Below are 22,980 nucleotides of genomic sequence, written 5' to 3'. Positions count from 1 at the left end.
TAGTACCACAAGGTGGCCAAACATCTCTGACACATACAAACACATCAGTTGCTACTGGAATGAGCCAACCAGGGCTATGTGGAGAACTGTCTCCCTCAAGAAGTCATGAAGGCTTGAAACGATCATGGAAAAATGATCACAATGCTAGAGAAAGTCACATCCAACTTGTATGTCAGAGGAATGGACAATCTAGCACATGTGATTTGGGCCATTTTCCTTTATTGCCACTATAGGATCATTTGGCTTTTTTTTCCCTCTGCAGTTCAACAGCATACAGACTTTGTTCTAGCTCTCTTGGTCCTGCCACAGTCCCCATCACTGTAGCATCAGAGGACCCACAGTATCTAGGCTTCCCACAGTATTGCTTCTATACTAAGGGCTGGGTCTACGCTAGGACTTACATCAGTATAGCTACATCTATATCCCTCAGAGATGTAGCTATACTGACCTAGCCCCCGGTGTAGCCAGCGCTATGTCAACAAAATAATTCTTCCGTTGACCTAGTTATGGCCTCTCGGGGAGGTTGATTATCTACGTCAATGGAAGAACCCCTCCTGTTGGCGTAGGTAACGTCTACACTGACGTGCTGCAGCAGCAGCATTTAGGTCACTGACTGGGAGAGAGGAAGCAGACCTCTGGGCTTTAAAGCATCTTGCTGCTTGGGCTCTTACTATAGCTCATTCCCAAGCAATAACCGTGAGATGACAATTCCTGACTGGCAGAAACGGCTGGGGTAACAGAGGAGATATTCCCCTTTTCTGGGAGGAAGCTGCCACACCATCAAACTCTTTCTAGGGCTTATTTAGTTTAGGTTACATATTCGTTACTGTTGTAGCAGTGTATGGGGGCATGAATGAAAGGAGCAACCCAGAACGAGGTGTGGGTACAGCACAGCAAGCCACAATGCGGGCTTCTCCCACACAGCCTCACTGGTGCATCTCAAACCTGACAGAGCACCTGCAGGGACCCCCAATTGGACAGACAGGATAGTTCAGTGTCCATGGCCCATTCAATTCTCAGCCTCTGCCCATAAGGGAGCAACCAACAATTATAGTCGGTTTTATTCTATGGACACCAGTACAGCGAGATCCCAACTCATTTCATTCTGGCCACTGAACAGCTGCCAGAGTAATGGCTTTTGCTGTCTATAGTCATGGTTGAGGGGCAGATGCATCTGGTGTTTTGCACACCAATTTCTGCTGTCTCCTCTCCTCCCGCTTCTTCTCCAGCTGGGCCTCTTTTTCTGCAGCCTCCTTCCTCTGACGCTCTTCCTCTTCAGCTTTCAGCTGCACCTTGGAAAGAAGGACGTGGCTGGGATAAAACCAGATTCACCACATTTGAACTTTCATAGGAACACAGGATGTTCAGACCAAAGACCACCAAGGAAAGCAGCCTGCCTCTAGCAGTGACTAGCAACTGTGCTGCAATGATGTACATTAGGATGGGGAAGGACACTGCTTGCTGACATCTGCAGGTGATCACTGTACAGCCTGCAGCATTACATTTGACAACCCTGCTCTTTGCCTGAATAACTTTAAACATTATTGAAGGTTATCCAGTGATTCAGCCCCAGTATCTCACTCAGCCATGAGTTCCACAGGCTGCCTCTGTGATCTGTGATGTTCTACTTTTACTCCCACACACAAAGAAACATGAGGTTAGTGTTGTGGTTGCTCAATTGTATTTCCCTGAGGTGCCACAGACACTAAAAATCAAGGAAGTTGTTTCACTGAGGCAACCTTCACACCCAGTACAACACCATTCTCCAAGCATTCGCCCACTCCTGTCACAAACCTCCGGCATGGCAACACTTTCTGTAGCACAATCACTTTCAATTCAGCAATACTGTCACCCTCAGCACACACATCAAAGAACTGAAAATCACACTGCCTAATCCTTCAATGCATGTAAATTTCAGCTAGGCAAACCTATTTGGTTACATAGCGAAACAATCTGGATCCTTGCCTACCCACAAATTCAAACCTCCTCTAAGGTTTGGTTAAGCCTCCGCTACCCCCCTCCCTCCGAGATGAGGCAAAACATCAGCTGCTGTAGGATCCTTATTCTGAACTTTCTGATTTTAGTGCAGATCACATGGCATCCTCAGTATTATATTAACACTTGCATTTAAGAGGGCCCCTCTGTCAAAGGAACATCGATGACAAATTCCAGCAGAGTCTATAACCCAAGAGAGCCCTTGTGATAGAAGACCCATGGAGACTGGCATGGCCTCCTTCCATTCCACCTAACTCAGGCCCTTGGAGTGATGCTGGTCTGTCTGAAAGCAGGAGGGCTCTGGATTTCATGCAGATTATCTGATCTTCTGACTTTCAGGATTTATTTCTCCTATAATAAAATAATTCACATCTAAACAACTCCCATCCCACCTCTACCCTTCCAGGCATTTGTTTGAAACTGCTGCCTGACGATACACAGGTTGGAGATCCTGGAAAACACTTTCCATGGGGTAGAGTGGGACCAACCATATTAATTACACAAACACACATACACGGTAATTATTTGCTGGCAGACATTTAATACTAAATAAAGAGCTGTAGCATTTGCTGTACTGGATCAGAGCAAACATCCATCAAGCTCTGGGTCCTCCTGATGTTACAGAGGAAGGTAGAAAAAAAACATAATGTACCTGGCCAGATGTGCAATGCTGCAAGAGTGGGTGGATCAGGGGAAAAAATTCCTATCTGAGCCCAGTCTATAATAGCAAAAATCAGAAGTCTAACCACTTTCCTTACGTTTAAGGACTTTGTGGAGGGAGAGACAGGTTGGCAAGCAAAGAGATGGTGGCACTGTAGATGAGGATAGGATTTTCAGATACTCCCCCCAGATGCATAAGAGATGTCTTTTTTCTAGGAGTGCTGAAGATGAAGCATGTTCATCCCAGGAGCAAAGGCAGCAGAAACTAGTATTTCACATCACTCAATGGTGAGCTGTGTGGACCATTCAGTAATGACACTGATGAGCTCTAAAGAGTATCCCAACCCATCCTCCTTGGCTGGAAGGTTATTAGGCATGATGGAGGGACTTGGAAGAGGGACAGAAGTTGAGAAAAATGAGTGACTTCAGTGCTCCAGCAGGGAGGTCAATCACTCACCAGGTTGTGGTTGGGGATGTCCTGTTGTGATAGGGCTTAAAGAGTTTTTTTTTTTTTGGGGGGAGTGGGGGGGTGTTGTTTGGGATGTCTATCAGACATTTACCCACCAGCTGAAATTCATCATTTGGATGAAGGAGATGCTTTTTCCAGCTCTTGAATGTGAGGGGCTTCCTTGCCTGCCAGGGCGTCTCAAGTTTAGCTCTTGGCTTTACTTACCAGTTTCTCCTCCTCCCTTTTTCTCTTGGCCTCTTCTAGTTCCTTCCTCCGTTCTGCTCGGTGAATTGCTCTCTGTTCCATGGCTAGAGAATTAGGAACAAGGGGACATGAGGATTAGTATATATGAGCTACAAGGCCATGGTAGCACTTTGGGAACAGCACGAATGTGCAGTTCTGTCTCCAAACTCACACTCGAGCTTGGCTTGGCATTGTCAGTGGTGAAGAGCTCAGGTCCTACCAGCTCTCCAGTCTGGCAATGCAGTGGAGGCCTTGTGGGAAGAGCTGGGAGTGCCTGACATTGGTTATGTCTGACCCTCTGTGGCCACCTCTCTGAGCAACACTGATGGGCTCTGGAAGGAGAAGTTTGTGCAGGAGGTCAGACTAGATGATTATAATGGTCCCTGCTGACCTTATAGTCTGAGTCCATGTCCAGGGTTTCTATAACACAGAACCTTTAACAGAAGGAGGTAAATACAGAGAATCTGTTCCATATATAAGACACATGATGGCCTTAGCAAGAAGCTTTCTTTGTGGTCAGGATTTAATAAGGATATTAAGCAGATAATACAAAAGTGTAGGGTCTATATAATGGTAAAGGACATTTTACCAGCAGCCCTTCTCCATCCCTGGAAATGGCTACTTCAGGTGTAGCAGAGTATTCACACTGATTTTGCTTGAGAAGATAAGCAATGCTTCCTTGCATTGCTTGGGGAATCGTTCAAAGTGGTTATAAATTATTCCAACATCCACAACAGTCTCACATAGCTAGTCAGCAAAAATGACCCAAGCCTGGAGCAACTAATACACAAAAGGAGATTCTCAATCCCTCAGAAAGCCTCATCTTTGCAGTTTTGTTTTTACTGAATGGATATGCTTGTCCATGGAAGAGACACCTCACATAGGAAATAAACCAGGTCTAGCTGGTCAGCTTCCAGCCATCAGACCCTGGATCACAAAAGATCACAAAAAATCCATGGGGTTCAAGTATCTGAGTGAAGTATTGATACGAGGCCAGTTTATTTCACGGCAGCGTGATTGGGCTGACTTTTGACCTCTATCGTTCAAAGTCACAGCTTACCACATAGTACTGGAGTTAAAATGGCAAGAACTAAGAGAGAGAGAGAGCGCATAAGCTAAAAAGGCCTCTCAGCAAATGTCAGCCTGATGCAAGTTCTATAGCAAAGCTCCTACCCAGGCTATAAAATGGGCTTCTCTTACTGAGTGGAGAAAGCTGGGTTATGTTCATGATAGGAGAGGCCTTTGCTTTACAAACTCCTCAGAAATGATGTGTTTTGTCCCAAGAACAAAAAGACGGTGTCCAAGGATGGGTTTGTATAGATAAGTGACCAATGGATTTGCAGGGAGCCGAGAGAAACAGAGCTGCCAGTATGATATTGAAGAGTCAATTAGGCACGGTCCCTAGGTTTTACTCTTCTATTCTGAGGCCATCCACATAAAATATCTTTGTCACAGGGCGACTGGCCCTTTAAAAGGAGATGGGGCTCTACCTGTGACATGGCCAACTCTACTCCTCAGGTGGGGAAATGTGACCGCTGGGTCATGTGATTCAATCTGGCCCTCTGGGATAAATGAGGGAGAGGCCCGGGTAGAGAAGGGACCCTTGAGGTATCAGGGGTAGAGAAACATCATCAGTGGCCCAGCTGCTGACAGCAGCAAGGCTCTTGCTGGCACCCTGAGAAACTAGGACAGCTGCAGAGAGGTTTCCCTAATGACCTCTTGGAGCTAGGGAGCTGGACAAGACAGGCAGAGGCCTTGGTAGGAAAAGCCTGAGGGTGGCTGCTTCAATTATTTTGGAACCTTAAGGGTGGTTTGAATTATTCTGAACTTTATGTTAATAAGTCAGACCCCAAAAAGGGCTGTTCTTATTGGACTTGTGAAAGGAGTCCAAGAGGGGAAACTGAGGTAGGGTGCCACAGAGCCATACCAAGCCACAAGGGGATGCTTAGGATGCAGATCTTGTTGCAAACCTCAAGCGCCAGTCTCTCCATCCTACAATGGCTGGGGCAGTTACCTCCCTTACCAATAAAAACTGGCAGTACACATCAGTCAGACTTTGAGGACACAGGGAGAATTTTTTCCCCCTGATTCTTCTGTTTGGGTGCAGAAACTGATTTAATGGGACACGCAGTGGGATCACCAAGAGACCTGGACAGATTGGCTGATGAGGGGGTAAAATCCATGACTGTGGATTTAGGGTTCAGATCTGGAGACCTTACTCATGCAAACAGTTCCCTTGGCTTACTCACAAAGGTCTTCAGGATGGAGCTCTTCATGTTACTCTGACACTCGGTGTACATGTACAGTTACCGAGATGGTACTACTTCTCACACGGCTTTTGTGACAGCAGTTGAAATGCAGCAATCTCATTGGTCAGCAGAGAGGGTGAAATCATCATCAAGGTATCACAGTGCTGATGACCTCATCTCTCCTGTATGTTCTGTCAGAGCCAATTTTTGCCCCTCAGTGTCAGGGTGAGGCAGTGAAAGGTGCAGTCAGCTATCCCTTGATATGAGGATGTCTGCTAAGGGAAAGTCATTGATAAGACTGAGAAATTGTTAATGGCTGAGGAATGCAATTGGTCCTCTACACATTTTTCCACATATGTGACAGGTAGTTGCTTGGAGAAAGCACAATTGTTGGCTAGGATGCTCTACAGTTTCCTTCCTCTGCCATTTCTCAGCCTCTTGAGTAAGGCGATTCTTTTTAAAATGGGCGGAGGCTTCATGTGTGATGTGACATCATTGCAGTCCATTGCCAGCCAGCTCTTCCCAATTCGTGGGGTCAATGCCTCCCTTCTTAAGATATAGTTTCAAGGTGTCCTTGTAGTGTTTCCTCTTTCTCCTGTGGGGCCTCTTACTACAACTGAGTTGAAAAAAGAGGACTTGCTTCAGAAGATGAGTATCAGCCATTCGCACACAATGACCAGCTCATCGAAGTTGATGCTTTCATAATCTTTGTCTCAACACTGGTGACGTTAGCTGCAGAGAGAACTCTGGAATAGGTGTGATGGTCTTCCCATCTGATACAGAAAATCTTCTTAAGGCAGCACTGTTGGTACCACTCCAGACGCTTAAGATAGCATCAATATGTCACCCATATCTCACACCATAAAGAAATGTGGGGATAACAACTGCATTGTAGACCAGGATCTTAATTTCCATCCACAGATCTCTATCAATAAAGACATGACGGAGCAACTTTCCAAAGGATGCACTGGCACAACGGATCCTATGTTCAATCTCCACATCAAGATTGGCTGTCTGGGAGAGGTGGCTACTAAGGTAAGGGAAATGCTCAACGTTTTCCAAGGGTTCACTGCCCATGACAATTTGTGGGATAAGGGGGGCAACTTGTGCTGGGGCAGGCTGGTGGAGCACCTTAGTCTTCCCCATGTTGAGGGACAGTCCTAGTCTATGACAGCTGCCTGAAAAGAGCTCTAGGGTGAATTGCAAATCAGCCTGGATGTGTGTGAGGATAGCACAGTCATCAGCATACTGAAGATCAGTAATAACAGTCCTGGTGACCTTAGTTTTAGAATGGAGACACTTCAGATTGAAAAAGTGGCCATCCATGCGATACTCAATCTCAATTCCAGAGGAAAGTTGGTCACAAATAAGAATCAAGATTACAGCAAGATAGATGGAGAATAGGGTGGGGGCAATAACACAGCCCTGCTTTACACCTGTATGGATGGTGAATGGGTCCATCTCTAACCCATTACAAAGGATGGTGGTGGGAGGAAATGGTTCAAAAGGATGTGAGCAAAGGATCTTCCCAGCAATGTAGAGAATGGCAATACCACGGTAATTCCCACACATTGATTTGTCCCCTTTCTTAAAAATGGTCACAATGTTATTAGCATTCTTTAGGTCAGGTGGAATTTTCTCATTAACCCAAATTCTAACCAGAAGTTGATGAAGTTTTTGCATAAGTGCTATGCCACCAGCTTTGAAGAACCCCAGGGATGCCATCTGGGCCTGTCAACTTGCTGTTTCTAATCTGAGTGATGGCATGCCAAACTTCCTCAGAAGATGGGGGATTGGCAAGAGGTTCTATTACTGGATGCTGAGGAATGGACTTGATTGTGGCAGCTGAGACTTCAGATTTGCAATTCAATAGAGTCTCAAAATGCTCCTTCCAACGTTGCTTGAGGGCTACATTTTCCTTAAGAAGGGTGGAGCTGTCCTGGGATCACAAAGTGGTTATGCCATTTGGCCCATAGCTGGCTTTCGTTGTTTGGGAAAAGCTTCTCGTGTCAGTTGATCAGCAAAACTCTGGATCTCCATGGCCTTTACTTGCCACCACTGATGTCACGCAGCCTCCTTTGAACTACAGCTTTAAGCCGATGATAAGTCTCTCATTTTTGCTGGTTAGAGGGTTCATTTTGCCAAGTGCAAAATGCGCTTCTCTTCTGATGAATAAGTGCTAGGATTTCCTCATTGTTCTCATCAAACAATGAGTAGGATTTTGTTCTCATGAATATTGTTCTCATCAAACCATGAGTAGACTATCAAATCAATTCAGCACATACCTTGTGAATAATGGTCTTGAACTCCTTCCAATGTGTTTGGATGTCATTGATGTTGTCAGATAGGTCAAAGAGCCTTTCAATGAGGCGTTATTGAAGAGTCTCCTGACTAGAATGATTTTGAAGTGCCTTGATGTTAAATCTCTTCCAAATTCCTTTCGGTTGTCTACGGTGTTGTGGTGCAAACTGCATATTCATGATTGATCTGACTAAACAATGGCCTGTCCAGTAGTCATCCATATTCTTAAGGCTCGTGTAATATGAACATCAGTATGATCTCAGGTTCTGATAATGACATAGTCAAGAAGATGCCAGTGTTTGGAACGTGGGTGTTTCCAAGTGGTCTTATATTTGTTTCTCTGTCTAAAGACAGTATTTGTGATCAACAAATCATGCTCCACACATTTCCCGAGGAGAAAGAAGAATGCTGTTAGAGTTAACTTTCCCCACTCCTTCTTTCCCAATAGTGTCTTTCCAGTGTTTGGGATATTGCCCAACTCCTGCACTGAAGTCACCCATGAAGAAAAGCTTATCTTCCTTGGCTGTGGCAGTGAAAACTGCATCAAGAGCACACCGTAAGTGCTCCTTGTTGTCTTCCTCAAGTGTAGCAGCATATGCACTAATGACTGTGGCATAATTGTTATTAAGCTTAAGATGCAGAGAGCAATCTTGTTCTTGAAGGCAATACCAACCCCATGAGTATGCCTCTCTTCAGATGGCTTTCCTTTCCAAAAGAAGGTATAGCCACCTCCATCTTCTTGAAGTTGACCTTCATCTGCCTGATGGGTCTCATTTAGGGCAGTAATGTTGATGTCATATCTTGCAAGTTCTCTAGCTATTATGACAATTCTTCTTTCAGGATGATCACTGTTCGGGGAATCCATGAAAGTGCAAACATTCCTAGTGGCAAACTTCATTACTTTGCTTCGTATGTTCTGACCATAGGTAGAGTGATCCCACTGGACATGGCCATTTAGCTGGGGGTGAGGGGTGTTGCAGTCAACAACCCAAAAGCAGTTCAGCATTTTTATCACTGTAAAGAAATTGCTTCCCCAGCTCTGCCAGGGCTTTCCCAGCCAGGCTATTTTGTTGTTAGAGATGGGCCCAAGTCAAATGGATCTGGATTTTGATCCTCCTTCAAAGATTGGAGGGTGCTAGGATCCAGGGTTTTGGTTCATACCCATCTCTAGTTGATACAGTGATAACAGAGAAGGGCAGTGGGAACCATCAGCAAAGCATCTCATCTTCCAATAGGTAAGTACTATGTGTCATCGGACTGTACTTAGCAGGGTTTAGTAGGGATGGCTGCCCATTCCCTAGCTGTCCTGGGTTGACTCCCTCTGTGGGAGTGAGGGAGAGAAAGAAGAGGCTCCCAGGTCTCCCTGAGATCTCACTGAAAGATGTGTCAATAATAAACACTAAAGATGGGGTTGAGGTGCTAAATTCAGATCCAGATTTCAAACACTGCAGTGTCTGAGTGTCTGAATCCTGGCCTTGGTTGAATCCATTATAGGGATTGGGGGGTGAGGGTAAACAGCTCTGAAATTCTGGTCTAGATCCTGATTCAGATTCCAAACCTTCCCTGAGGTTGGGAGTCCTTTCATCTGTGAACTGGGTTCAGGCCCCTCCCCAGTTAGTATTGGCTGATACGAAGCAACTTGAGAGAAAATATGAGAACATGGGTAATGACCGAGGTGTTAAATCTATACATACAATATACCAGAGAAAGGACCCATGGGCTGAGAGGATCTGATGAGTGTTGGTAAGTTTCTGCCAGAATAAAGAGAGAAGAGGAATTATTCACAGCTTCTCATGGTGGTAGGATTTAGTGGCAATGGCCAAAGCTGAAGAGGGAAACAGAGCTGAGACACTAGGGAAATGTATTAACAGTGAGAGGGATTGGTTATTGGAATAAACTAGCAAGGGCAGTTCCATCAGTGCAAAGATCAATAACACATGAGAAAAAGCTTTAGCACAAATAGCATTTGGGTAGAATTTTTAATAGTACCTAAGTGAGTTAGGCTCAGAAGTCCCATTGATTTTCAATGAGACTTGTATTGCTAAGAGACTTTTGCAGATCCCACCCACAGTCATTAGGCAGGCTTCAGAAATGGTGACTTATTCGCCATAACTCTTTATCAATTTTTTTCTCTCTCTTTCTCACTTATAGTTTTCTCTCTTTCATACAGTTCCTTTCCAATCGATTTCTCCCTTCATGGCTGTCTTGTACTTTCTGGCTTAGTGGATCTTCTATTCTAGATCAATTTGCCTCTTTTTAATAATTGCAAAGCATCTTGGTTAAGATTTTTTTTTTTTGGTAAGTACTCAAGTATTGGCCCAAGGGTTTTTCCTGGTCCTACTGTGCATGACTCTATGGACTCCATTCCCTTGAATGGAACCAGAAGAATAGTTGTAAAAGGAAGAAGGACTCAGTTCTGATGGAAGTTGGGTGGTTGAATAGATAGGCACAAATAGTGGACTGGGGAAACAGATCAGTCAGAATACAGCAACCCCATAAGAGAGCTGCAATTCAAAAGGGGTGTATCAATGGGGATGGCACATTGGGAATGGCACCGTATTTTCATTACTGTCTTTCATGTCCCACTCCCTTGTGGACAGGCTGGGGGAGAGGGAGGCAGAGCCAATCCCAAGGTTCAACTGTACCATTTTGCTAGAATATTTAAACTTCTCTGCACAGGTCTCACAGTGCAAAAGTATATCCAGCCTACAAAGTGCTGCAGCAAGAGACTGGGGCCTATTAGCAAATCTGCCCAGGCCCCAAAGGGCTGCACCAGCACTCACACTTCATAGAGAAGCCAGCATTCAATGTGCATGTGTGTTTGTCTTTTGTTTTTAGTCTGTGACTTTGGGCTAGGGATCTGCTTTGTCTGGTTCTGTAAAGCACACTGCATATTGATTGAGCTATAAACAGCACTTACCAACACTTCACTTTACAGAACATGGAGGAGACATATCCCTGCCTGGAAGAGCTCACAGAGTAAATAGGACAAACACACAAACATCCCACGTTTTTCATTTCCATGCTATGGAGAGATGACAGCCCCTTCCCTTCAGAAAGGATTTTTTCCCCCAATTCACAACTGGCTCAATGAATTATGTGGGTTTTTTCCTTCCTCTGAAATATTTGATCCTAGTCAGAGACGGGTCTGAAGCAGTAACTACAAATCCCACGAGGCCAGATGTGTATTATCTGTGTGATCTTTGTTCACATGCTCAGGGTTAAACTGATGGCCAGATATGGGGTCAGGAAGGAATTTTCCTCCAGGTCAGATTGGCGCGGACCTTGGAGTTTTTTTGCCTTCCTCTGCAGCACTGAGTGGGTTCATCTGCTAGGATCACCTGGGACTACTGCACAAAAACCAGCTTCCTGCCATTGCAGGGGGCTCACTTGTTGGGGCACCTCAGCCCTGCCTGTTTTCTGGCTGAAGCTAAGGACAGTTTAGTTTCCTGGAGACTCCGCGTTTTGCTGGCTAATTGGCCCTGATTTGGATTTTATACTGATTCAATAAAATTCACTTGGAGCGACTACAGCATGGGGTGCGTCTGTTACATAATCACCACTGGCAGCTGACACACAGATGCTGTCACAGACTTAGCAGCCAGAGATGAAAAGTCACTGACCAGTTCAGTAGCTGTCTTTGGAAGGGGCTGGTGAATCTAAAGGCACAAGGAGGAATCATTTAATAAAGGGGTGGAATTAGTGCAGGCCGCCACTGTGGGGAAATGAGTGACACACAACACTTAAAGCAGCTCCCGAGAGGTGTCATGAAGACTTCTGTGAGAATCCCTTCAAGAGACTGGCAGAGGGGAATGTGTGCACAAGACCCTGAGGTGCTGGCAGGGAAGGAGGAGAGAGAATACAGGGTCAGAGGGACAGGCCTAGATGCAGTGATGACCCAGTGGGCTACAGCCCAGCCCAGCTCCAGGTCACCCCTGTAAGGGTAAAACAGGGATAAAGGGGGAAAGGTGCTCACTGGGCCAGCCAATGGTCTATTTACCATAGAATTGCCCAACCCTGAGAGCAAAGGGGCCGGCCAGGGGCTACTGCAGCAAATTCACAGGGGAAAGCCCTTAACAAACCACTCCCCACACAGATCCATCTCCTGCTGATGCATGTTAAAGGGAATCAGGTGCCAGGACTCTGGAAAGTGGGTGCTAAGAGATCCATGGAACACAGGACCTGAACCCAGCCAGAAAAAAACGCTGCCTCTCCCCTAGGGGGATTTCCTACACCTACAAGTGCAGGTTCAGATACTACTGAGCTGGGAAGGAGGGGCAGGGCTAAGAGCAGTGGGTGTGGAGGGTGACCTCACATCTGGTGTGATCTCAGAGGATGGTCTTTGTTTTTGACTCCAAATGGCTTTTATTGTTAGAGACAGAGTAACATTCATCTCAAGTGGCCTAGCACAGCTTTGAAGCTCCTCAAAGCTAAGCAGGGGGTACCAGCTGATTCTTATTGCTGACCTTAGCAATGGATACCTATCTCTGTAGTTTGATTGGTCTAGTGCTGTGCAGCATGTGGAACTAGATCAGAATGCTGAGGAGAACCCAGCAGTAAGTACCCACCAAAGTCTGCGGTTACTTCCATTGTCCTATGGTGGTACTGCAATGGGGTGTCCAGCCCACACAAGCCCGAGCAGGCTGTTAGGACAATTAATCTGACAGGCTGCACCTGGGGGAAGAGCCAGGGCCTGAAAGGTTAATTAATGATGAAGCACATCTAGGCAGAGGCAGTCTGAGCTTGTAAACAGCCAGTAAGCTGAGACCAGAAGGGGGTTGTAGGGGAAGTAGCCTATAGTTACTCCCTTTGAGGAGGGAGTTTAGACTGGTAAACCTAGAGGAGGGGGGCCAGAGACTACAGCAGGGAAGTAGGAAGGAGTCCAGGGAATTACTAATAGCATCTAGGAGCAAGCAGACTGTAGTTGCTAGACAGAAGGTCTCTGGACTAGAACCTGGAGTTGTGGGTAGGCCCGGGTTTCCCTTCCAGCTGCTAGAAGAGTGGCACAGGACCTGTCTCTGGACTGGAAGACTGTCTGGAGCAGCATAAGGACAGCCGATCCAGTGGGATTTTGATACCTGGAAGAGGAGGACTATATAGTGGCCTGGTTGGATGGCTCAGCCATGGAGAGAGAGAGGGAGTCCTGAAGTGAGGAGGAACGCAGTGTGAGTAATGTTGGAAGGGGGGGGTGAGACTGGAAGAGTTAATCTCCAGACACAGCCACCAAAAGGTGCCCCAGTGGTAAGTAGCAAACCCAGCAACAGGTACCATAGATTGCTCTGTGTTGTTTGAAGAGCACCTGCTATTTTATACTCTGCAATGGAACAGACCTTAGCAGTACCTGATCCTGCTGTGTGTTTTCTTGGTTATAAATTAGTCACTGGGAACTCTGTAGACAAATACCCATTTATGCTGGAGAAGCGTTTGCCTGCGTAGAGCAGCACAGTTGCTGAGTGAAGCAAAAGGGGGGGTATCTAGGCTCATCATGCAGCATGGCTGCTGAAGACACACTTGGGCACTGAAAAGGCTGCACCCAGTGTCCACGCACCACAGTCAAAAAATAGGTTACTGAATTTTGGTGATTCCTACACCTGATTAAAATATTACTATGGCTACCTTTTGGAAAACCTTTCATAAGTTTACACAAAGCTACAGGCCCTGGGAATGGCCAAAGGAGCCTGATATTGCTTTAATAAATGTGGATCCCCTCATCTCTGATGTCCTTTGCACACCATGTAGACGCAGGTGTACGTATGTGAAATCACATGGGATGGGACAAAGGGAAGGGGAGCCAGATTGCCTTTGTCTCTACAGCTTTAACCTGTAAGGATAAAGCATGAAGTGAGCAAGATGTCAGCTCTATACTTGCTTATAGCATGGTCTTTGGGGAACAACAACTCGCGTTGGTTTACTGATCACAAACCACAGAACTTGCATCGACCCATGTGCTACAAATGCCTGACTTGGATATTAAAGGGCCAGACACCATAACAAGCTGACAGGCACACTTAAAGCAACCACCATGTTGTTGTTTAGTAGCTTTGATCCTGCTGCCAGGGGACTGAGTGGGTTTTGCTGATGCACTGTTGAACAACCATGTGGACAGGAAAGAGATGCTATTCTCTGAAAAGAGGGCAGGAAGGGCCTTTGCTACCAAGCAGAATGATACCTTTCAGTATGGGATGAGCAGAGGTCAGCAGATTTGAGCTCCTCCTGCTTTCAGTCACTGTCTTTGTGCTCTCTGGCCCCAAAGGCCCAGGTGAACTGTGAAGTAAACGACAAAAGAAACTAGCATCATCACCTTACCTAGGCCAGGAGGTCTTGTGTATAATCAAGGATGAGAGTCGGGATTTATGGCTTCTATTCCCAATTTTGCCGCAGTCTTGTGTGACCTTGCAAAATCACTCAGCCTCTCCATGTCCCAATTTATCCATATGTAAACTGGGATTAATGACACATTCTTACATCGCAAGTAGGTTGTGAGACTCAGTTAATTAATGCCTGTGAAGTGTTTTAAGATCCTTGGCTAAAGGATGTTACAGAAGCACAAAATACTGTATGTTTTGTACTGAATAAATCCACTTTGCTCTTATCATTAACAACAATAGAGCATGATGCATCCCAAGGTGCCTTACAAGTTTAATATGCCTTCGGGGCCAGGCAAAGCAGTCAGAGCAGCGTCAAGGATCTGGCCCAGCTAACACCACACTTGGCGTTGGCTCAAAAGGAAAAGCAACATCTAATGCATCATTAACGCCACTTTCAGCTGCACAGAGGAATTACTTGGAGGTCTACCATGCAAGTGCTGACCTAAATGGCCTTGTTCGGCTTGTGAGAGGGAGTAAGGTGCTATGGATAGTCCATCCCCACTATGACTCAGTAAGACTGCTGTACCTTAAAGATGACACATTCTTGCAGTTTGACTGATCCCCTCTCTTTGGCATGCTTTCCTTAGTTTTTGGGATTGGATTGTTGAGTGCCACGGTGACAGCTGTGGCTTGCTCTACCTCTTGCTTAGCCCTCCTCAGCCGTTGGTTTTCCTGCAGTTCAAGGATCACCTCCCGCTGTTCTAGAAGCTGCCTCCTCTGCTCCTCAATCAGCTGCTGCTGGAAGGCGTGGCGGTGCTCAAAGTGGCCCCCGAAGGCAGGGGCCACTTTTTTGCCAGGTGCCCCAAACCATTGTACAGGACCGACTGTTTGATTACTGGATTCAACATAATCCTGTGAATTCCCAGCAGCATGTTGCAGGGTAACCTGCCAGGCATACTTTGGCTTCTTGCATAAACGAAGGCTGGGTGTCTGAGCAACACCACAACAGCAGGGTTCTTCACAACTGATGGGCTCCTCCCAAAGAAGGGGTATTTCAGTCACCTGCAAGGGAAGGATTCGGCACTGACTGAAGTCAGGATCTCTGCTGCCCTTGAAGAGCTAGGAGTGTTTTTCTGAATGAAGCAACAGTGAAATCAGTTTGAGAGGCAGGGTAACCTCCGGTGTGCACTCTTCTATATTGTAGTGCTTTTCCAAGGTGGGAGGAGGTGCAGGAGCTACTAGGTGGGTCTATGCCACACAAAGATCCCCCTCGGCAGGTGTCTTCTGAACTGGCCAAACCCACCCGGCTGAAGGCTGGTGTGAACCCCTGGAGGGTCAGACAGGGTTCTTAGGGGGAGGCCCTGTGGCTCAGAACTTTGGTAATGGAGTTGCTGAAGCAGGGGATATTAAGTCAGTGAGAGTGGGCCTGTGCCCAAAGGGCATTAACTCAGTCTGATTTGGACTGGGGAGTTCTAATTAGGCATTAAGGTTAAGATTAAAAGAAAAGCAGCTGCAACAAGGTGGCCTACAGGACTAATCCATCTGGCTAATTAAAGAAAATGTAAAAGGGTCTGATTCACCATGGCACTACTCTGGCTTTACACCACAGAGCTGCCCTGAAATTAAAGTAGTTACGTGGTCCTAGAACTATAGTACGGTGATAAACCAGGCCCAAATTTTAAGACATGTGGTCTTCCCTCTTTGAATTGTATGATTAGTGAATACTTAGGCCTGAGATTTACTTCCTAAGCCAAATTCTGCCCCCAGTTACACTTATGACTCTCCTATTAGAAGGGTGTATCTCAGTGAAGAAATTGACCCACTGGGGCTGTGAAGATGGAACTAGGGAATTTTGCTTTCACTTATCCCCATGCAACTCCACTGTGCTCAGAAGGGTTACACAGATATGAGTGAAGGAAAAGTTTGGCCTGACATACGTATGTGTGTGTATGTATTAATTTTTATTATTATGGTAGCACTTAGAGGCCCCAAGCAGGTATCAGGGCCCTATTATGCTAGGAGCTATACGCACATAAGGAAGACAGTCTTGCCTGACAGTTTACAATCATTTGTGCACATGCTTATTCCCTTCTTTGTGATGTGCATTACCCGGACACTTCTTGGGCCAAATTCAGCTCTCTAATTCTTTCAAGTCCAGGGGGTTGCACTCAGTTAATCAAGGGCAGAATTTGGCCCTTTCTTCTAATACGATGTTTGTAGTCAATGTCTATAGTTCTTTAGCATATTGAGTCATAAAGAAAAAAAGGTGACTTTAATCTCTTCAAGAGATCCCAAGAGTGCAAGCCTCAATTTGGTAGACAATACACAGAGGGATTATACTTTTTAAAAATAAATCAGTCTTTAGTGCTTTCAAAGTCTACTACCTTCCCATTCACCTCTGCTCTTTAAAGACTTGTTTCTAGAATGTCTGAACTACTGCTGGAATGTGCACAACTTAGCAGGTACATGAACCCATGCTAGGGGAGTGCCCGTCCTTATGTCACAATGCACCAAAGAAGTTAATTTTCAGAGCTATGATTAAGCGCTGTGGGAGGGACTGGGATGAGAAAACACATGGGAAAGCACTTTACCTCCTCTTGCCTCACAAGCTGATCCTGGGTCATCTTTCTCACCCTGGTCCTGCTGACATCCCATGATCTGTCTGTACCAAGTTTCCCCAATGATGCTGCCTCCAGCAGCTGTGTCATCTTCTTCCTAGTTTCCTCCTGTTTAAATTGTAGCTCTCTCTTTTCAGCCTCGGCTCGGCTCCAGAGCTGCCACGCTATAAAGCAGCAACGTAAAAGCTGTCTCCGGTTATGCTCAATGGCCAACTGTTTTTTCCTGGACAATAAAGTACTTCCATTAACATTTGATATTGAATAGGACTCTCTCCAAACTTGTGTCCTAGCCTGTTTAAAATTAATAACATCCCATTCTTATCTAGCCCTAATCCATCAGTAGATCTCCACATGCTTTACAAAGGAGGTCACTGTCATTATCCCCATTTAAAAGATGGGGAAACTGAGACCCCAAGTCATTTGTCTAAGGACACACAGCAGGCTAGTGGTAGAGCTGGGACTAGAACCCAGCTCTCCTAAGTCCTAGGCTAGGGTGCTCGCCATTAGGCCACACTGTCATGCTAGGTGGGGGAAGCTTACTGAATGGGTGGAGCAATCTAAAACTGGTCATGAGATTTCATATTTTTCTGCTTTCTCCAGAATCAATTGCTATCAAGCAGGTCTTTGAAAACCATCTACTATTTCTACTAAAGGTGAAAGGATGTTTGTGATGAATAGAGAAGACATAAACTGGGTTCTTTAAATGTATTTTCCTGCTTGTTTTACAGTCCCCATTCTCATCCTTGTGCCATACAACAGGTTGGAAAAGGATACACGGTTGCCCTCTCCAGCTGCCTGGGGGTGAGAGGTAACCCCACTTGTGGCTGCATCCCAGAACAGAATATGTTGCTGTCAGAGGGCAGTCCAACCACCAGGCTCCTTCTTGAAGGCAGCAGGCCTAACTCATCCCTGATGTAACTCCAATCTATGACTGGATTCAGCAGGGATGAATTTGGCTCAGCATGTGTTTGGGGCCTAGAGGAAAGAGTGAGCCCGTGGGAGAGGTTCCACAAAGGACACCCCAGAGAGAAAGTGGTGGTTGTTGGAAAAAGATGTTCAACTCCCTGCTCAGATTCTTCCTCATTTCAGTCTATGCCATGGTGTCTCCAACTGCAGGTGATGTGTAGATTTACTAGGGACAAGGCTTCCCACATGCTCATAAACAGACCATACCATTTCACAACCCTCTGATTAGCACTAGACTCTCTTTGAAGGCTGCTAGCTTCTCTGTGAGACAGAGGAACTCCATAGGCTAAGGGCCACTACCTGTTTTGATCCCTGAGATGAGTCTCCAACTGCTGAGTCTCCTGCTTCAACTTCTGGGCCCACGTATAGTCCCTCCAGGCTCGCAGAGCCTTCAGCTGGCACTTCCAGTCAGCAAGGGCCCTGGCTTTCCCCATTTTAATCCTATTATCCAGAATGAGTTTGTACCAAAAGAAGAAATGCTGCCGTAGGCACTGTATTGAACAAAGTTTACAAAACCAGTGAGCAAGAACATTTCATCACACAAATACTGGTCATCCCAATCCTTCCCTTTTGAATAACTCAAATGCACAGCAAACACTTCCACCGCAGAGGGCGGAGAACTGCACATTGTGCATTGCTATCTTCACATCAGTTCTACTCTGAAAAGAGACTCTAAAAATGGCATCATCGAATTCAATGTTTGTTTCATGGTGACTCCAAGGCAAAACAAGCTCAGTTTACAAGTAAAAAGGACTAAACTGTATAAGAGAAATATAAAGTCTAGAATCAGGATTGTCTCTACATCTAGAAAGCATAAGATTCTACAGCAGACTGCCCTATATGTGGAACTTTTTCAAGTTACTCCATAAACTGTAAGCTGCTCTTTAAAGACCAGGCCAAAACAAGAGAATTCCGAGTGCTAAAGTTTACAATGTAACCTAGATTCACCCTCATTTCACAGGGAAGCTAAAGTTTTCCTCCAAGAAGTAATCACATTGGCTGCTTCTGGGAGTGATTTACCTTGGACAGAAGAAGAATGGGCTATCTAATCTACCAATTAATTCTAGCCCTGTCTCTGGAGATGGCTGTTCATGTTGATCCTCCAAGTGTGTCAGCTCATAACAATTCCTCAGCCATATGTCCTATATTAACTGCATCAACATTCTGACGTGGTAATCCAAACAGAGAATTATGATAAGGACAAAATGTCAACACGTTAGCTACTTATAAGGAAATAATGAAGGTTTCATTGTTGCTTATCTCTGCTCAGAAGCAGTTTCTGCCCTTGAAAATGTACAGCTCACATTTTACCAGTTAAATCCCCCTTTAGTTTCATTTGTACTCTTCGCTCCCTGTCTTAAATTGTGATGTAGTGTTGCTGTGCTCGCTGCACTCCAGCAGCAATGGCATTTGAGTTGTAGATAAAACGGTCCTTTGGGATAGCTGTCTTCTCAATTCAAATGCTATGGGATTCTTCTGCATTAAACGGGCTGTAGGTATATATAGTGATTGATTGATCTATTAATTAAAAATCTAGTGTGGTGTCTTTCATGCCTCCACACAAGGAACCTTATTCTTTATAATGAGCTTACGCATCCTACTGGGTGTTCAATACAATAAAGGTCTTTTCATTTGCAGATGTTTAATAAACCTAAATTTTTAGCACAGACTTTCTCTGCTATTTAAGAGAGACTTTCCTTTCCATTCTGCAACCTTTGTCTTTGACAATAGCAAGGGAAACATCTGGGGAAACACATAACAGTTCCTGTGCCTGCATCTGTGTTTCATGAGACATAAAGTGTAGTTGGTCTCGGCATGCAAGGCCGTGGGACAGACTGCTCCCTTTAGGCAGTTTTAACCAAGTTGCATCACCTAAACTGTAACTTGACATAAAGACGCGAGGAGACAAATGCATTATGTGCCATGGCAAGAAACCTGTAACTTCATGGCCATTCGACGTTCCCTTCCTGGGCTATTTTTGTGAATTATGAGGTGTGGGAGAAAGTGCTTGGGGCACACATCCAACAAGAAAAGGCTCTCTAGCTTTCTTGTGTAAAATCTCAGTGTTTGCCACTGTCCAGCAGGTGCAATACCCCATGGTGCCTCTTAGCAACAAGAAGACACTGTGGCTCCTGTAGATACTTGGGGCAGGTACACCCGTTCTACAGCTCTTACAGGCACAGCACAGAACTTACAACCCAGGGGTAGTGGGGTCTAAGGTGGCTTTAAGCCACCTTCTGCCCTGGGCCACTCCAGGGACTGGAGAAACCCCAGGCATAAATAAGACAATCATTAGTGCCTGTCTAAGTTATGGCAGCCTCTTAGGCCTTCCCCAAGGGGCCACAGTGCTTCATGGAATCTCCACGGCCCTGACATGCTCTGGCCCACCCTCATTCTCAGCCTACCCTCTCCCTTTCCTATGCCAAGGCATGTGACGGAGTCCTCGAAGGGCAGCTTTATGGCTGGCTCCACAGCGCCTACAGCTGAAGTGGGTCTTTTGGGGCCCATTTATACTACTCCAGCCCTTCTATTTGGCCGGACTGGGGGTGAGGATCTCACCCTGAGTTTTTCAAGGCATCCTCTATGTGTCTATTTGCTTGCTCTTTCACACTGGGCTGCTCTCTGCCTACAACTGCTCCAACAGCAAAGTTTTACCCACAACTCCTCTTGACATCCCACTGAAGAAACTGAGGCACAGAGATGTTAAGTGACTTGTCCATGGACACCCAGTGGCAGAATAAGGATTAGCATTCAGGAGTTCCTTGCTCCCAGTTCCTTATTCTAACTATTAGGCAACAGTTCCCCAAGCCATCCTCTACTTTCTCTCTCAGTGGATCTTTTATCTTACTCTCCCTATACATGACACTCATGAGGAGGCAGAAGGCCTGGCAGCAAGGGCTTTTGGCCTCAATGAGAGTTGCACAAGCACATAGCTGAGGGCAGAATTTGGCTCAGAGTACTGAATATAGAAGGAGGATGCTCACGCTCTGATTTTCAGTGTGAATCTTGCTCAGCAGCTCTTGCAATCTCCTTTGTTTCTCCTCTTTCTCTTGCTCCAGGGGCATTGGCGTAGTGTGAGACAGGCCTACCGCTGCCGGCTTCTGAGCGTCTTCTAATTGTTGCCTCTTCCTCTCTCTGGAAGTAAGACAAACACTAAGACCCAAAGGCTGAAAGTAAATGAAGGGAGTACTGTGGTATGGGTCTCTCCCCCTCTCAACCAATCCTCTGAGAATAACCTCTGTGGCCTGGAAAGAGGATAGCTATTGCATCCCAACCTTTATAGAGAAGAGGGCTACCTTTGGGATTTGAGCTATACAAATTCAACGGAGTCAGGAAGGGGTTTCAGAACACAGAAGTAGGAGGGTATTGGCACATTTAAAAAAAAAAAGCACGTGGAAAACTAAGATCCCATAGCTGCCTATGGAGATAAGTAGCAATCCCATTGCTGCCTGCGGGCTGCAGTGCTGTGGAAGGCGCGAGCCCTCTGGAGCTCCTGATCTCAGCAGACACAAAGCCCCTGTCACTCACAGAGCTTTGCGCTCCATTGGACAGGCACAATCTTTTGTCCCTCTACAGAGGGGACGTCTCCAATTTTAAATGCCAGAGTTTTGACGTGTACAATTTGATAAACGTCTGCATTTGATTCCTTTTTTTTTTTAATCTGTCAGCTTCTGTGATGTAACCAAAGACAGTAATGACGCTGCCTCCAGGGTTAGTCATTTAAAAATATATACAGGAAGAAAGTTCAGGGCCCCAGGAGGCAGTTTTCCTTTGTGACTACATCTTACATTTTTAAACAGAGCTCATTGCAGACAGGAGCTGATGACTGAAGAAATTCCCTTTCATTTGGGGCTCATAGCCCCTGTAGACAAAATGACTAGATGGAGCTTGAGCTCCACACTCTCCCTCCCTACCCCATCTTACATTCTTCGTGCTTCTCCCATGATGTGCCTCTTCTCTGCCATCTCCTTCCGCAGTTTCACCATCTCCCTCTGCATCTCCTCCTCCTCCTTCCTAGCCTTCAGAGCCTGCCTTTTGTTCTCCTCCTGCAGTCGCTGCTTGGCCTCAGCCAGGGCTAATTTTTTCAGGGCCTTCTCTCGTCTCTGGAGCTCTAGCTCCTTCTGACGCCTTAAACAGTTTTCTTTTACCTGGAAAGGAAGAACACGGCAATGAGTCAAAGCAGCGGTAGTGGCAAGAGTTACATCGTCTGAAGGAAGGCTTCTGGGAGTCTCTCTGAACTGAGGGTGGGCCTCAATCAGGTTGCCACAACAGAGATGCTCACACCACACAATCTCATTCTTTTCCTTGTACTCTCCCATTGGTCTGTCTACACCTGTTGTCTCTTGTCCTACACTTACACTGTAAGCTCTTTGGGGCACAAACTGTCTTTTTATTGTGTTTCTTCAGTACCCAGCACAGTGGGGTCCTGGTCCCTGGCTGGAACTTCTGGGTGCTATGATGATGATGATCATAAAATAATCATAATTAATAACCAGCTACCATCTCCATAGTTGGCATTAACTGGATATGATTGTGTTCGTAGGCACAGCAGTGGGGGTGGGGGGATGGGATATGTGAACTCCACACTGGCCAGGAAGAGGTTAACAAGCTGCAGTGTCTGCAATGAACCCTGCCCTGCTATACATGTATTTGGAGCCAGGATTGGAAGGAGGACTTAAAAAGAGGGAAGCAGAATGGCAGCTTTCAGGGATTCTCAAGCTGGGGGGTCATGATCCCTCAGGGGGTTGTGAGGTTATTATGGGGGGGGGGGTTGTGAGCTGTCAGCCCCCATGCATGCCAGGATGGGTGGCATGGCATGGGGAGGGTCATCACTTTTGGTGGGGGGATTGTCACAGCCTGAAATATTTTCAAAGGGGGTCCCAGCAAAAAAAGTTTGAGAACCTCTGTTAGAAGCCTAGCTGGAGCCAGGTGCTGATTGGAGGCTGTGGTCTGCTAGAACGTTCCTGTGGGAGGGTAGGCCTGATGCTGACTGTTGGTTTAATTTGTTACCAGGAACCCACTGGTGGGCATTAAGCAAGCTGCTGCAGCTGGGGTCTTTCTGAAAGCAATGGGGCTGAAAGCTGAGCCTAGTGGGATGAAGGTTCTTTTGGTCTGTAATTATGTTGGACTTTGACTTAGGGACTCTGCTACTCTGGAAAGGGTTAAAACTCTCTCAGTAGCTTGGCTGCAGG

General features: G+C 46.0%; 1 protein-coding gene across 2 annotated transcripts in view; it reads right to left on the bottom strand.

Annotated features, from left to right (window-relative positions):
• Positions 1 to 22,980, bottom strand: part of CCDC191 (coiled-coil domain containing 191) — a 45,633-nt gene that overhangs the window by 8,502 nt on the left and 14,151 nt on the right. Inside the window, exons 6-13 of one of the 2 annotated variants that reach the window (XM_067546063.1) lie at positions 21,713 to 21,936; positions 20,773 to 20,923; positions 18,089 to 18,279; positions 16,796 to 17,045; positions 14,791 to 15,266; positions 14,066 to 14,160; positions 3,329 to 3,411; positions 1,191 to 1,292 (exon numbers count right to left, since the gene is read on the bottom strand). In XM_067546063.1, the coding sequence (XP_067402164.1) occupies positions 1,191 to 1,292; positions 3,329 to 3,411; positions 14,066 to 14,160; positions 14,791 to 15,266; positions 16,796 to 17,045; positions 18,089 to 18,279; positions 20,773 to 20,923; positions 21,713 to 21,936 (1,572 nt within the window). The remainder of the gene's footprint in view (positions 1 to 1,190; positions 1,293 to 3,328; positions 3,412 to 14,065; positions 14,161 to 14,790; positions 15,267 to 16,795; positions 17,046 to 18,088; positions 18,280 to 20,772; positions 20,924 to 21,712; positions 21,937 to 22,980) is intronic. The other variant, XM_067546064.1, reaches the window with a different exon arrangement.

This window comes from Emydura macquarii, unplaced genomic scaffold (genome assembly GCF_026122565.2).
Source record: "Emydura macquarii macquarii isolate MOO-44397 ecotype Brisbane River unplaced genomic scaffold, CSIRO-AGI_Emac_v2 contig_1119, whole genome shotgun sequence".
Lineage (NCBI taxonomy): Eukaryota > Metazoa > Chordata > Testudines > Chelidae > Emydura > Emydura macquarii.
The sequence above is the reverse complement of the archived record's forward strand: the minus strand, read 5'-3'. Positions and strand labels throughout refer to the sequence as shown.